General features: G+C 34.7%; 1 protein-coding gene across 2 annotated transcripts in view; it reads left to right on the top strand.

Moving 5' to 3' along the window:
* LOC149806332 (uncharacterized) overlaps nucleotides 1–15,025 on the top strand; it is a 79,756-nt gene extending 64,731 nt beyond the window's left edge. For both annotated transcript variants that reach the window (XM_089951691.1, XM_089951682.1), the window contains exon 13: nucleotides 8,276–15,025. In XM_089951691.1, coding sequence (XP_089807817.1) covers nucleotides 8,276–8,380 — 105 coding nt within the window. In that variant the 3' untranslated portion in view covers nucleotides 8,381–15,025. The remainder of the gene's footprint in view (nucleotides 1–8,275) is intronic.
* The last annotated feature ends 543 nt before the right edge of the window (nucleotides 15,026–15,568 follow it).

The following is a 15,568-nucleotide window of genomic DNA, read 5'->3' as shown; positions in this document are numbered from 1 at the left end:
ATGTAGGCTTTCTGACAAACATTTCTCACTACATGTAGGCTTTCTGACAACAGTTCTCACTACATGTAGACTTTCTGACTAAAACAGTTCTCACCACATGTACGCTTTCTGACAAACAGTTTTCACTACATGTAGGCTTTCTGACAACAGTTCTCACTACATGTAGACTTTCTGACTAAAACAGTTCTCACCACATGTACGCTTTCTGACAAACAGTTTTCACTACATGTAGGCTTTCTGACAAACAGTTCTGACTACATGTAGGCTTTCTGACTAAAACAGTTCTCACTACATGTAGGCTTTCTGACAAACAGTTCTGACTACATGTAGGCTTTCTGACTGAAAAAGTTCTCACTACATGTAGGCTTTCTGACTAAAACAATTCTCACTACATGTAGGCTTTCTGACAAACAGTTTTCACAACATGTAGGCTTTCTGACAAACAGTTCTGACTACATGTAGGCTTTCTGACTGAAAAAGTTCTCACTACATGTAGGCTTTCTGACTGAAACAGTTCTCACTACATGTAGACTTTCTGACTAAAACAGTTCTCGCTACATGTAGGCTTTCTGACTAAAACAGTTCTCACTATATATAGACTTTCTGACTAAAATAGTTCTCACTTCATGTAGGCTTTCTGACCAAAACAGATCTCACTACATGTAGGTTTTAGGACTAAAACAGTTTTCACTGCATATAGGCTTTGTGACTAAAACAGTTCTCACTATATCTAGGTTTTCTGACTAAAACAGTTTTCACCACATGTAGGCTTTCTGACTAAAACAGTTCTCACTACATGTAGGCTTTCTGACTAAAACAGTTCTCACTACATGTAGGCTTTCTGACTAAAACAGTTCTCACTACATGTAGACTTTCTGACTAAAACAGATCTCACTACATGTAGACTTTCTGACTAAAACAGTTCTCACTACATGTAGGCTTTTTGACTAAAACAGTTCTCACTATATGTAGATTTTCTAACAGTTCTTACTACATGTAGAGGGGCCCCAAGTGGCAGATTAGTCTAAAGCGCTCACTGTTCCAGATCACTGCCATCTCACCTCTGTCTGCATGGGTTCGATTCCAATGCTCAGCTAGCATGGGTACGTGGGAAGGCCTGCCAGTAGCTTCTCGTGGGTCTGTGGTTCTTCCCTGGGTTTTCCAGGGTTCTTTCTCCACCAGTTATACTGGCTGCCATATATAGCCTATCTTGTGCTGAAAAATGGCGTTAAACCCTAGAACAACAACAACTACATGTAGGCTTTCTGACTAAAACAGTTCTCACTGCATGAAGGTTTTCTGACAGTTCTCACTACATGTAGGCTTTCTGACTAAAACAATTCTCACTACATGTAGGCTTTCTGACAAAAACAGTTCTCACTACATGTAGGCTTTCTGACTAAAACATTTCTCACTTCATGTAGACTTTCTGACTAAAACAGTTCTCACTACATGTAGGCTTTCTGACTAAAACAGTTCTCACTACATATAGGCTTTCTGACTATAACAGTTCTCACTACATAAAGTTTGTCATAGATGATACCAATGTAGCCTATGAGAATTCAAAAAATCTCAGCAGTTTTTTTCTGACTGGATGTCCATGCTGACATTTAAATAAAGAAAAATTCTTTCTTGCAGTATAAAGTCGTTCTTAGATGAAAATATTGATAATTTAACTTCCAAAATGGCTGCTTTTATGACTGTCATAAAATTCTTTTATGGCTGCTTTCCCTCTACAGTCATATCAACATGGTTTTCACTGAAACACTGTAGCAATAAGCAGCTAGTTCTGACCTAGTGGCCATCTTGAAAATCTTATCACTTCACTGCCTGCTTGAATTGTGGCATTTTTGACATGTTTTTTTCTCTCACTAAAATACTTCTTGTAATATTTAATTGGTTTAAAACACAAATGGTTCAAATCTGAGCACCAACATATCTATACTTTACAAAAGAAGTTTAAAAAATAGATCTAACTGATCTTGGGGATATGTCAATGGCAATTGCTTGGATTTATATACTATTCTGAGCTTAGGAACACAGTGAACTTTGGTCTGACTTTGTATTTAGCTGCATTCCAATAACATGTCGATACCACTATGACATTGCAAATACTTCCACTTATTCACAGGTGTCACTGCACAAAGCATCAAATGTTTATCAACAATGATAATTTAAAAGACATTGCTTGGTATAATTCTGGATTATTTGTTGAGTCTGCAAATGTTACCCATAGGGGATGGACAATACTAGCCTGAGAAACTTTACATTTTGTTATCATCATTTATAAAATCAGTGCTTAGGCAAAGTACACCAGGCTAGTTCCATGTGTATGGAGACTGTTTTGACAATCGTCACTGTAATTTGATGAATAATTTTTGATGATGGCTTTAATACCAGTCTATTTGATGAATAATTTGATGACAGGTTTAATACCAGTCTATTTGATGAATAATTTGATGACAGGTTTAATACCAGTCTATTTGATGCATAATTTGATGACAGGTTTAATACCAGTCTATTTGATGCATAATTTGATGACAGGTTTAATATCAGTCTATTTGATGAATAATTTGATGACAGGTTTAATACCAGTCTGTTTGATAAATAATTTGATGACAGGTTTAATACCAGTCTATTTGATGAATAATTTGATGACAGGTTTAATACCAGTCAATTTGATGAATAATTTGATGACAGGTTTAATACCAGTCTATTTGATGAATAATTTGATGACAGGTTTAATACCAGTCAATTTGATGAATAATTTGATGACAGGTTTAATACCAGTCAGTTTGATGGATAATTTGATGACAGGTTTAATACCAGTCTATTTGATGAATAATTTGATGACAGGTTTAATACCAGTCTATTTGATGAATAATTTGATGACAGGTTTAATACCAGTCAGTTTGATGCATAATTTGATGACAGGTTTAATACCAGTCTATTTGATTAATAATTTGATGATGGGTTTAACACCAGTCTATTTCTCATGGAGCTGGTATTATACCTCTTCCGGTGTAGGATGTTGATAGGTACTCGGATACCATAATAAACTGATGAAATAACCATTTATGGGATTGCTTGTTCAAGACCATTTCATACTTGTTATGATAGTGGACATTGGTCATTTTCACTGCACCAATGGATTAGTGAAGACTGGGTTTTTTATGATTCATGGGCAAAATCATGAACTGCGGGATAGTGTTTGGCATTAATTTCAAGCCCTGATTATAGATATGACTAGTTTTAGGTTCTTCTTTGCAAACTTTTCATTGATATAGATGGTCAACTAATAAAGGATAACATGGTATTGAATTTACCCCCAGTGACTTTTAAGAATGGCTGATTCATATAGAAATGTCTGTATCTACTGGCATCTGTTGTAAATTATGCTACTATCTGGAATTGACATTTATTTATCTGCCAAAAATAACTGAGCTTTGGTGTTGCCATGGTTTCTGATCATTTTTATTTTGGTGAAATATTGTTTTTACACAGGGTTCCCATGCTACCAGGAAATCAGGGAAAAAGTCGGGAGAAATTATTTTATTTCCAGATCGTGAAAAGTCTTTGAATTTTGCAAAATTGATGAAAAATTGGGAAAACCCCGGGAATTTTCCTCCACAACTTGACGCCCGAAGCAATTACATAATTGAGTCATAACTGAACTGATTGTGAGTTAAATTTATCGAGTTCTAACCAGAATATTAGAAGGTTGGCAATATGTATCATTTGGCTGCTTGCCATATATATATATATATATATATGTATGTATATATATATATATATATATATATATATATATATATATATATATATATATATATATATATTTGTTGAGACAATCCAAATGCTCAGTGTATTAGCTTCATCTAGTGGACTTTTTGTTCACAGACAGCTCAATATCCATATTATTCTTTTCATGGAAGGTATGAAAACCATTATAGAATCACAAGAGGCCTACATGGTGGCATTAAAGAATAGTTGCTTAGCAGATGGGCTAGCAAACTTAAACGTTGTTATATTGAGTTATACCTGCATGAAATTGATATGAAAATTATTTATTTTCTCAGAAATTGCGAGTATTAAAATTGTTATGTCTTTAATCTGCTGAAAGACGATAAAACTAATGCATTGATGAAATTTGAGCTGGTTCTAGCGGTTTTGATTGTTTGTGATAGGAGCACACAGAATCTCACAACCATCAATTTCAAACATGAAAATCATACACTGGTTGTAAGAAAAATGCAAAAACGAGAGAGCACAAACTTCTCTACATTTTTTCCAAGACCAACTTCTGGAGTTTTGTTGTATCACGTGACTACCATGTTGATATGTGCTCTCTCACACAGGGAGCATATGAAGCAGAGAACCGGACTATTCTGCTTGATTAATCAGACTGGCCAAGTTTCTTGTAGTTGTTCTCGAAATAAATATGTTGAGAATTGCATGTTCTTTCTGGTTTTTACAAAAGGTATCAGACTTTCATTTAATATAATTGAAATTTTGTACAACAATATTAAAAAGGAGTTTGTTGTTGATATCACGTGACCATTGGACTTCCAATATTGCTGTTTGAGATTTATGAAGTCATGTGACTATTAACACAGTTACCAGGTTAGGCTTCTTCTGTGCTGAGTTTCATCTAGTCCAGTGCTGTCCAACCTTTTTGACACCTTGGGCCACTGAGAATTGGTTTTCTTGAAGCTGAGGGCCACAGCAGAAAACTGAAAAGCAATGACTATATAGCTGCTCGAGCTCCGGTGGGCCATTTAAAATCAGCCCAAGGGCAGCATGTGGACTACAGAGTGGACACTGCTAATCTAGTCTATCAGCCGATTAAAGATTATAATACTTGCCATTTTTGAGAAAACAAATAATTTTCCTATTGATTTCATGCAGGTATAAGTCGATTTAACATAATTTAAATTTGTTAGGCTGGCTGGTAAACTATCTTATGGTGATGGCAGATTCCAATTATTTTATGTGTAATTGATCTGATCCCACACTCCATCTTAAATGTCCAAATGTGAAAAAGGGGGTTGGAGTATTGGGACCAAACCCGGATTAGAAACATTTCAAATCTCTGAGCTGAACTTTGGTGCGAAACTATTACACAGTGACATGTAGCTTGAAGCATTGGTTTCAGATCTTAAGTGGAACGCTGGAGAAAAGGGAAATTGTCATTCCTTTTATTATATATTAAGAAACGATAAGAGCCCATGTATCAATAAAGGTTTGAAGACTGGTTTATTGAAATACAAAAAGACAAGTTGAGTTTACAGAAAATTCAGGCCTTGTTTATTCAACAATATATAATTTTGAAGGTCGTTTGTCAAACTTTAAATCAGCTCTTTTGTAAATGTCTTTAAATGGTGGAATTTTTTACCAAATCATCTTAAGGAGTTTAGGTTGGTTGAAAAGTCTTGTTTGAGATTTTATTGACACACATAAATTCAGGACCACTCTGGTGGCCTAGAGGTTAGAGCATCCGCCTTGGATGTGGGAGGTCATGTGTTTGATCCCCGGCCGAGTCATACCAAAGACTTACAAAAATGGTACTAACAGCTGCCTCGCTTGGCACTCAGTATTAAGAGGTTAGTGTTAGGACTGGTTGGCCTGGTGTCAGGATAATGTGACTGGGTGGGACATCATGCTACATGTCTGCGGCATGATGACCCAGTGCAAGACATCACTATAAACTGCCACATTGCAGACATCATAGCGATATGACTGAAACATTGTTAAAAGCTACGTTAAAAATCCAAAGCACATCACATTACATAAATTCGTAGTTAAACTTTTTTCGTTACAAAATAAGACTCTAATACTTTACATTTATTGGGGGGGCCCCGAGTGGCCGAGTGGTCTAAAGCGCTCTTCGTTACGGATCACTGCCATCTCACCTCTGTCTGCGGCGGTTCGAGTCTAAGATTCAGCCAATGTGGGCATGTGAGAAAGCTTGCCAGTAGCTTCTCGTGGGTCGGTGGTTCTTTCCGGGGTTTTCCGGGTTCTTCCTCCACCATTAATACTGGCTGCGATGTATAGCCTATCGTGCTGAAAAATGGCGTTAAACCCCACAACAACTACAACATTTATTGGGTTTTTTCATACTGTGATAGGAAATGTTTAATTTGTATAACATGCACACATATTGCTCTAGAATTCTTTGAATTAAAGAATTGAAAGGAAACAAAATTATGCTCATTATATTGTTTCCACGTAGCAACATAATGAAGGCCAGCAAAGTAAAGTTAGAATTTGTATTCTGTACATTGAAATGGCTTTAAATGCCAGTTTATAGGAATATAGTCAGATTTGTTTCGTGTGACTCATTTTGTGGTTTTGTACTTGATCATCTTTTCCAACATCCGTTTTGGAGTCTTGAAAGGGAAACATCTTCAGATTTGGAAAGTACATGTTTTTTAATCCAAAATGTTCTTTAATTCCATTCAGTAATGGTCAGGGGCCCCGAGTGGCCGAGTGATCTAAAGCGCTCTCTGTTACGGATCACTGCCATCTCACCTCTGTCTGCTCCAGTTTGAGTCTCAGATTCAGCCAATGTGGGTATGTGAGAAAGCTTACCAGTAGGTTCTCGTAGGTTGGTGGGTTTCCCCTGGTTCTTCCTCCACCATTAATACTGCCTGCCATGTATAGCCTATCGTTTGCTGAAAAATGGCGTTAAACCCCACAACAACAGCAGTAATGGTCGTATGTTAACCTTGAAAAAATTAATTTTATCCTGGAAAAAACCTGGAAATTTATATTTAGAAAAGCATGAGAACCATGTTTACAGTGTGGTGCAGTGGTCCCACACTTATAAAAGGCCACCCTCAGAAAATTAGCCTTATAAAAGGCATGGGCTTTTTAGAGAGGGGATCACACATCATAAGCATGTTTTGGAATCATTGTGATAAAACTTGTATTCATGTTATTTAAAACAGTTATGAATAATCATAAGTCCTGGTGCAAAACCACCTTGACACTAAAATCAGGGTACAGATTTGATAGTTTTTGCACTATTGTGCCTGCCACTGTTGCATTTGAGGGGTACTTTTGAATGCAAACTCATCAGTGCCATGGGTTTCTGGCAATCTAAAGGGGCCTGCTGGTTGGGGGTTGTTGAATTGCGGGACTGCTGTACCTTAAAGACCTTGTTGAAATTGAGTTTAACTGTTAACGGTGTAGTTCATACAGGTTTTCCATCAGTTATGTGTTGGCAGTGTTAAGATCTACACTGTTGGGATTAAATCCAGACTAGACTCTGATCTACAGGTATACAGTGAGTTGGTATTAAATCCAGACTAGACTGATCTGCAGGTATACAATGAGTTGGTATTAAGTCCAGACTAGACTCTGATATGTAGGTATACAGTGAGTTGGTATTAAATCCAGACTAGACTCTGATCTGCATGTATACAGTGAGTTGGCATTAGATCCAGACTAGACTCTGATCTGTAGGTTTACAGTGAGTTGGTATTAAATCCAGACAAGACTCTGATCTGCAGGTATACAATGAGCTAGCATTAGATCCAGACTAGACTCTGATCTGTAGGTATACAGTGAGTTTGTATTAAATCCAGACTAGAATCTGATCTGCAGGTATACAATGAGTTGGCATTAAATCCAGACTAGACTCTGATCAGCAGGTACATAATGAATTGGCATTAAATCCAGACTAGACTCTGCCAGACTGGACTCTAATCTGCAGGTATACAGTGAGTTGGCAGGACTGAGTTTATTGCTGTTTACAGTTGAATGTGCATTATACACCAGGCCTAGAAACCATAGAACCGTTGAACTTGAGCTTGAGATTTTGTCAACCAGTTGCAGAGCACTTTACATTTTAGATCTTTCCTGATTTGCTGATGGTGAAAATTCAGAAGACTTTTCTTGAGTAGCTAAAGTTGAAAATTCAGTTTCACACTGAAGCTTAGAGTTTGAGGATTTCCTGGCCAGTAGATACGGTATTTGTCTATTTCAGTTGAAATGTGTGGTGGAGGATATCCTGGCCAGTAGATATGGTATTTGTCTATTTCAGGTGAAATGTGTGGTGGAGGATTTCCTGGCCAGTAGATATTGTATTTGTCTATTTCAGGTGAAATGTGTGGTGGAGGATTTCCTGGCCAGTAGATACGGTATTTATCTATTTCAGGTGAAATATGTGGTGGAGGATTTCCTATCCAGTAGATATGGTATTTATCTATTTCAGGTGAAATATGTGGTGGAGGATTTCCTGGCCAGTAGATACCGTATTTTTCTATTTCAGGTGAAATGTGTGGTGGAGACAAGAGATCCTGAACATGCAGAGGAGCTGAAGACAAAGCTGACTGAAAAATATTCTCAAGTCGAATGGGGGGCCAAAGTGTTTTAGAACAGATGAAAAGTCGAATGGGGGTCCAAAGTGTTTTAGGACAGGTGGAAAGTCGAATGCGGGTCCAAAGTGTTTTAGAACAGATGGAAAGTTGAATGGGAGTCCAACTATCCTATTTGTAATTAATGCATGCTATTCTTCAAAATATTTGTCATCTTTGAGTCCAAACTCACACTTAAAATCTGAAAACCAGATGTGATATATTGATTCCATCTCTGTGTCATTGAGAATTTTTAAGTAAGTATAAGAAGAGAAACTTGGAAAGATAAAATAAGTTTATTATAAACACTTTCCATTGACAAGGCTGCAGATTGTGAATTTTTTGTTAGTCTTTGAATTGTAGTTTGAGTTTACTAGTAAAATGTTTTGAAGAATGTGCGGCCATGCATATCTGGTCCCATGTATCACTTTTACAGATGATTCAATTATATTTTTATATTCCTATCCATTGTACACATGAAAGGTAAACATTTTGCAGTTCGTATTCTAAAGTATTATGGAAGAAAGATAAACACGTTTATTGGTTTATAATTTTCTGAGTAAACATTCAGTTTTTGAAAGAATAGTCGTATGTTATAAAAAAAACTCACAAACTACGATGATGCATGTATTAGCGACTTCATGATACAGGAGTAACATTTTAATTCCAGTATTTGTCCTTTACTTGTAATATGGGAATTTTTTTCTTCATATTACTTGTGATATGTACCTTCATTGTATCTGTATGTACTAATCTTGAAGACTGAATATTTATTATTAATATATACTGTAGGGGATTTTACTTTGTATAATTGAAGACATCGTCGTGGCAGAATGTGGACACAGGCAACTAATTCAATCCTCAAATACCATAATGCTAATGTTTTGCAGAATTGTTGTATTTTTTTAACACACTTAAATCCCATGCCTGATTTGTCAATGAGTAAACTTTTAAATTGATAAAAATCATGACTCATTGATGAGAAGAATTCCCTTGTAAGTGCCACTATACAAATCCAACCCAGTGAAATCTCTCATTGTTTATAATACCTGTACTGCATACTGCAACAGTGATAAAAGGAAAATGGGTCTATGTTCAAATTTTACCTATACACAGTGATAAAAGGAAAATGGCTCTAGGTTCAAATTTTACCTATACACATTGATAAAAGGAAAATGGCTCTAGGTTCAAATTTTACCTATACACAGTGATAAAAGAATTCCCTTGTAAGTGCCACTATACAAATCCAACCTGGTGAAATCTCTCATTGTTTATAATACCTGTACTGCATACTGCAACAGTGATAAAAGGAAAATGGGTCTAGGTTCAAATTTTACCTATACACAGTGATAAAAAGAAAATGGCTCTAGGTTCAAATTTTACCAGTACACAGTGATGAAAGGAAAATGGGTCTATGTTCAAATTTTACCTATACACACTGATAAAAGGAAAATGGGTCTAGATTCAAATTTTACCTATACATGGTGATAAAAGGAAAATGGCTCTAGGTTCAAATTTTACCTATACACACTGATAAAAGGAAAATGGTTCTAGGTTCAAATTTTACCTATACACAGTGATAAAAGGAAAATGGCTCTAGGTTCAAATTTTACCTATACACATGACCCTTCTGATAAAATGACATCCATTTTTCTGGTAATTATTTTCAGCTGATCAGCAACCCTTTAGTTTTTTTTAATGCCATATTTTACATTCCACCACACATAAGCTGGTTCTGTGACTTGTAAAATAATTTGTCAGTGACCTAAAAGTCCAATCTTGTCAGTGACCTAAGAATCCAGTCTTGTCAGTGACCTAAAATGGAATCTTATTTTGATAGTATTCAGTCAACATTATATTTTCATTAAACCCCAGCAAAAGCTTAGTTGCTCCACAATTACCTAATTTAAGATATAAAGCAATTTTTTTTAAATGTGTGAGCCCACTGTAATAAATATTTCAGATGCTCCACATAAGGATAAAATATCACCTGTCTAAAACTTACACAACAGACAATTTATTCTGAAAATTAAAAAAAAATTTACCCTGAAAGAGGTGAGAAAGCAGTTGGGCATATCTTATCCAGGTGTTTTTCCACTGGGTGTGTTGCTTTTTGGACACAGGCAGCTAACTAAATTCCCACTGACCATAAATTCCCTTATCTGGTATGGCAAAATCTCCCCATTTACATTTGATAGTACCAAAGCACTGACAGCAACAAAATGAAAATGGATTTAGGTTCAAGTTATCATTCAGTTTACCATTAGGGTACTACATTCAAGTTATCATTCAGTTTACCAATATGATACTACATTCAAGTTATCATTCAGTTTACAAAAAGGGTACTACATTCAAGTTATCATTCAATTTACAAAAAGGGTACTACATTAAAGTTATCAGTCAGTTTGCCAATAGGGTACTACATTAAAGTTATCATTCAGTTTGCCAATAGGGTACTACATTCAAGTTATCATTCAGTTTGCCAATAGGGTACTACATTCAAGTTATCATTCAGTTTACCAATAGGGTACTACATTCAAGTTATCATTCAGTTTACCAATAGGGTACTACATTCAAGTTATCATTCAGTTTACCAATAGGGTACTACATTCAAGTTATCATTCAGTTTACCAATAGGGTACTACATTCAAGTTATCATTCAGTTTACCAGGCTACTACTGAAACAAATTGTCTTAATTTGTACTGCAGATTATTTTCAGTCAATAAGTGACCATCTTGAAAAATATGATATTTAATATTCCAGCACCCAGAGGCTTGTTCCATAGCTTGTAGAATATTAGCTGGCTCTGATGATCATAAAAAATTGTCTGTCTCAGACCATGCACCATTTCTATTTATTTGCATTTGCTGGAGTTGTGTTTCCAGCACAAGATACAATAGCTCTAAGAGTTTTATACCATGCCATGTTGTATATTATTAATTTGGAGGGATCTTAATTATACCATGCCATGTTGTATATTATTAATTTGGAAGGATCTTAATTATACCATGCCATGTTGTATATTATTAATTTGGAGGGATCTTAATTATACCATGCCATGTTGTATATTATTAATTTGGAGGGGTCTTAATTATACCATGCCATGTTGTATATTATTAATTTGAAGGATCTTAATTATACCATGCCATGTTGTATATTATTAATTTGGAGGGATCTTAATTATACCATGCCATGTTGTATATTATTAATTTGGAGGGGTCTTAATTATACCATGCCATGTTGTATAATATTAATTTGGAGGGGTCTTAATTATACCATGCCATGTTTGTATATTATTAATTTGGAGGGGTCAGCATATGCTTTGTCCTCTAATTAGTGATGCAAATAATAGATTAAGAAGATTCCAAATGTCCCAATATTGTTATGGAAATTTAACTTGCTTCCCAAGTTATGTTGTGTGGATATCCATCCATCGTTATGTCCAGTTAAGTTGTGATTTTAATATTATTATTATTAGATTGTTAAGGAAAAATATTAAAATCCCAATATTCTACATTTTTAAGACATTTGGTAAAGCCAGCTGTAGACAATATCCATGACATGTTTCATTAAAATTCTCTATCAGCATTCTTATTTAAGCAGCATTCAAGCATTTTCATAACAGATTTAAGCATTATGCTGTAGACATTTTCATAACAGATTTAAGCATTATGCTGTAGACATTTTTGCAAGTAATGATATTATTAAAGCTTTGGTAAGTTTATACATTATGCTGTTGCAACAGTTTTACACTGTTATGGACAGCTCTCACATGACAAGTGATATGTTGAGTGTATAATAATGCTTTGAAGACACTGTCTGAAAACAATAAGACATGTTAAGTATTATTATTGTTATGGACAGCTCTCACATGACAAGTGATATGATGAGTGTATAATAATGCTTTGAAGACACTGTCTGAAAACAATAAGACATGTTAAGTATTATTACTGTTATGGACAGCTCTCACATGACAAGTGATATGAGAGTGTATAACAATGCTTTGAAGACACTGCCTGAAAACAATAAGACATGTTAAGTATTATCACTGAGATAAATGTATTTTAATATATACTTGTAATGATAAATGTTTCTGTGATGGTTAAAGCTTGGACCAATATTAAATAGTATAGTACATTGTATACAGTATTAAATATTATTCATACACTTTATATCCAAAGGTAGAAAATACAAATTAAAATTGTCAGATTTTTGCTCATTCGATGAATCTCCTTTTTGTTGGCATTATTAGTGATATTATTGCAAATGGTCATTTTTGTGACAAGTCATGAACATATATTAGAATTTCATGTGCTGCTTGAGTATATAGGTTTTTCATGTTTTAAAAAATTACTTTTTTAAAAGGTATTTCATATATAAATTATATACCTCAAATTGATTATATAAGAATAATGATCAAATTTGGTTTATTGTGTACATATTTTTGCTGAAGCATGAGGAATAGACTAAAACCTCTGTATATGGCAAACTGTGTATTTGCCAGTGTTTATACATGGCATATTTTGTATTTATCCCAGTGTTTAGAACTGGCATACTAATCCCAACAGAATTTTTAACAAATACACATCAGGGAGGTGTTATATGGCCTGCAGGACCTGCAGCACAGTAGGAAGAAAATACCCCAAAAAGACTTGCCATGATTCAAAATATGCTCAGTTTAGCCAATATGGGGTTTATCCTTTTTTTATAATACAAATCTACAGTTTACAGTTTGTAAACACTCATGATAGACTTTCTGGATTTTTAAACATATTTTCCATAGCAATTTGTATGTTACCATAAAGCCCATCGTAAACCACTCATTATGTTTTGTATACCATGTTTGCATGTGTGTAACTTACTCCCAATGGTGAAATGCATAGACCTAGATCTGCCATCAAATAATACATGAAAAGTTCAGGGTCTTTGCTGTTGATTCTGATCTTACTTGTGTCACATCAGGGTCTGTTGTGCCTTTCTCAATGATGACAAATCTGGGTCTGCTGTTCTGATCTTATTGATGGGAGATCTGGGTCTTTCATTCTGATCTGATTGATGGGAGATCTGGGTCTTTCATTCTGATCTTATTGATAGAAGATCTGGGTCTTTCATTCTGATCTGACAGATGGGAGATCTGGGTTTTTCTGATCTGATCTGATTACAGATCTGGGACTGCTGTTTGCAGTCAGGTTTGTCTGAGTGTGTATATATATATATATATATATATATATATATATATATATATACGCACACACACACACACACACACATAAATATGCTTTAAAAAATGGGTTGTGACTGTTTAGAAATTTACAAAGATATCATCAGTGACTCTCTTAAGTTTTTTATATTTTAATTTCATTTCTTTAATAAGGTTTTGTTTTCTTTATTATATTGCATATATGTATGTGCATTTGTAATTGTTTTTCTGTGTGAGGAATCTCAATTTAATGAGAGCTTTTGATGCATATAGTATGTCATATAAGGTTTACACACAATAGTGCCTACTTCCCAAGTCAGTTTAGGTGTACCAAAAAAGAAACACAGAACTATGATAAGGCCAAACAAGGCACACAGAACAATAATAAGGCAAAAAAGGCACACAGAACAATGATAAGGCCAAACAAGGCATGCAGAACAATGATAAGGCCAAAAAAGCACACAGAACAAAGATAAGGTAAAAAAAAGGCACACAGAACAACGATTAGGTCAAAAAAGGCACACAGAACAATGATAAGGCCAAACAAAGGTTAAAATCCTTGAATACGGAGTAAAATCTTTGGTAATAAATTTTTAGCAAGTGCAATGTGAACATCATCAGAGATAATGACTTAATGTCACAGACCACAACTTGCTTAACATGAACATCATCACATGTTATAACTTACTCGATGTCAACACCATTGCAAATCATGACTTACTCAGTGTGAACATTATCACAGAGCATGACTCAATGGGAACATCATCACAGATCATGACTTGCTCAATGTGAAAATCATCACAGATTATGACTTACTCAATGGGAACATCATCACAGATCATATCCCAGATAAAAAAGTTTGCCTCCGTTGAATAGACGCTTTCTCTATACAGTTGATGCAACAAACAGGTATTTTCTCTATGTAGTTATGATTTACTAGTGACCATTTAATCGCACTCCTCTAGCATAGGTGTTGAAACAGCTTGCTACCAAAACATTAAGTCAGTTTACTTATGTGCCATGGGAAGAGAAGGAGAATGAAATGGCTTTCTACCAAAATATTGACTGTTTACTTAGGTGCCAGAGAAGAGAGGGGGATGACACAGCTTGCTACCAAAACATTTTTAAGTCAGTTTAATTATGTGATAGAGAAGAGAGTGGGATGACACAGCTTGCTACCAAAGCATTAAGTCTATTTACTTGTGTGACAGAGAAGAGAGGTGCATTACTGCTAAGACTAATTAATGTTAATTGTGGGTAATTTTATGTATTTGCTCACTCAATGACAAATTTAAATGGATTATTAGCGAAAATTTCATTCTGTACATGACGGGGACAGAGTTACTTTATATAATATATTACTTTATATTTTGTATTGCATGCAACTATATTCCTTTAGTTACCATAATTGTTTAGAACAGTAAAGAGTATTATTTTATAATTAAACTGTTAGCATATAAAAAATATTTGTTTGTTTCTTTCTAAGTGCTGCAATAAAAGTTATATTTCAATGGACAAACTCCTGCTTTTCTCCTTCAGATACATTACCAATCATATTTACATTAGAAAATAAGCTTTTCTCCTTCAGATACATTCGCCAATCATATTTACATTAGAAAATAAGCTTATCTCCTTCAGATACATTCACCAATCATATTTACATTAGAAAATAAGCTTTTCTCCTTCAGATACATTCGCCAATCATATTTACATTAGAAAATAAGCTTTTCTCCTTCAGATACATTCACCAATCATATTTACATTAGAAAATAAGCTTATCTCCTTCAGATACATTCACCAATCATATTTACATTAGAAAATAAGCTTATCTCCTTCAGATACATTCGCCAATCATATTTACATTAGAAAATAAGCTTATCTCCTTCAGATACATTCGCCAATCATATTTACATTAGAAAATAAGCTTATCTCCTTCAGATACATTCGCCAATCATATTTACATTAGAAAATAAGCTTATCTCCTTCAGATACATTCACCAATCATAT

Source organism: Sinohyriopsis cumingii, chromosome 1 (genome assembly GCF_028554795.1).
Source record: "Sinohyriopsis cumingii isolate HCF-2022 chromosome 1, ASM2855479v2, whole genome shotgun sequence".
NCBI classification, from domain to species: Eukaryota; Metazoa; Mollusca; class Bivalvia; order Unionida; family Unionidae; genus Sinohyriopsis; species Sinohyriopsis cumingii.
Note: the sequence above shows the minus strand (reverse complement) of the source record. Positions and strands in the feature narration are given on the sequence as shown.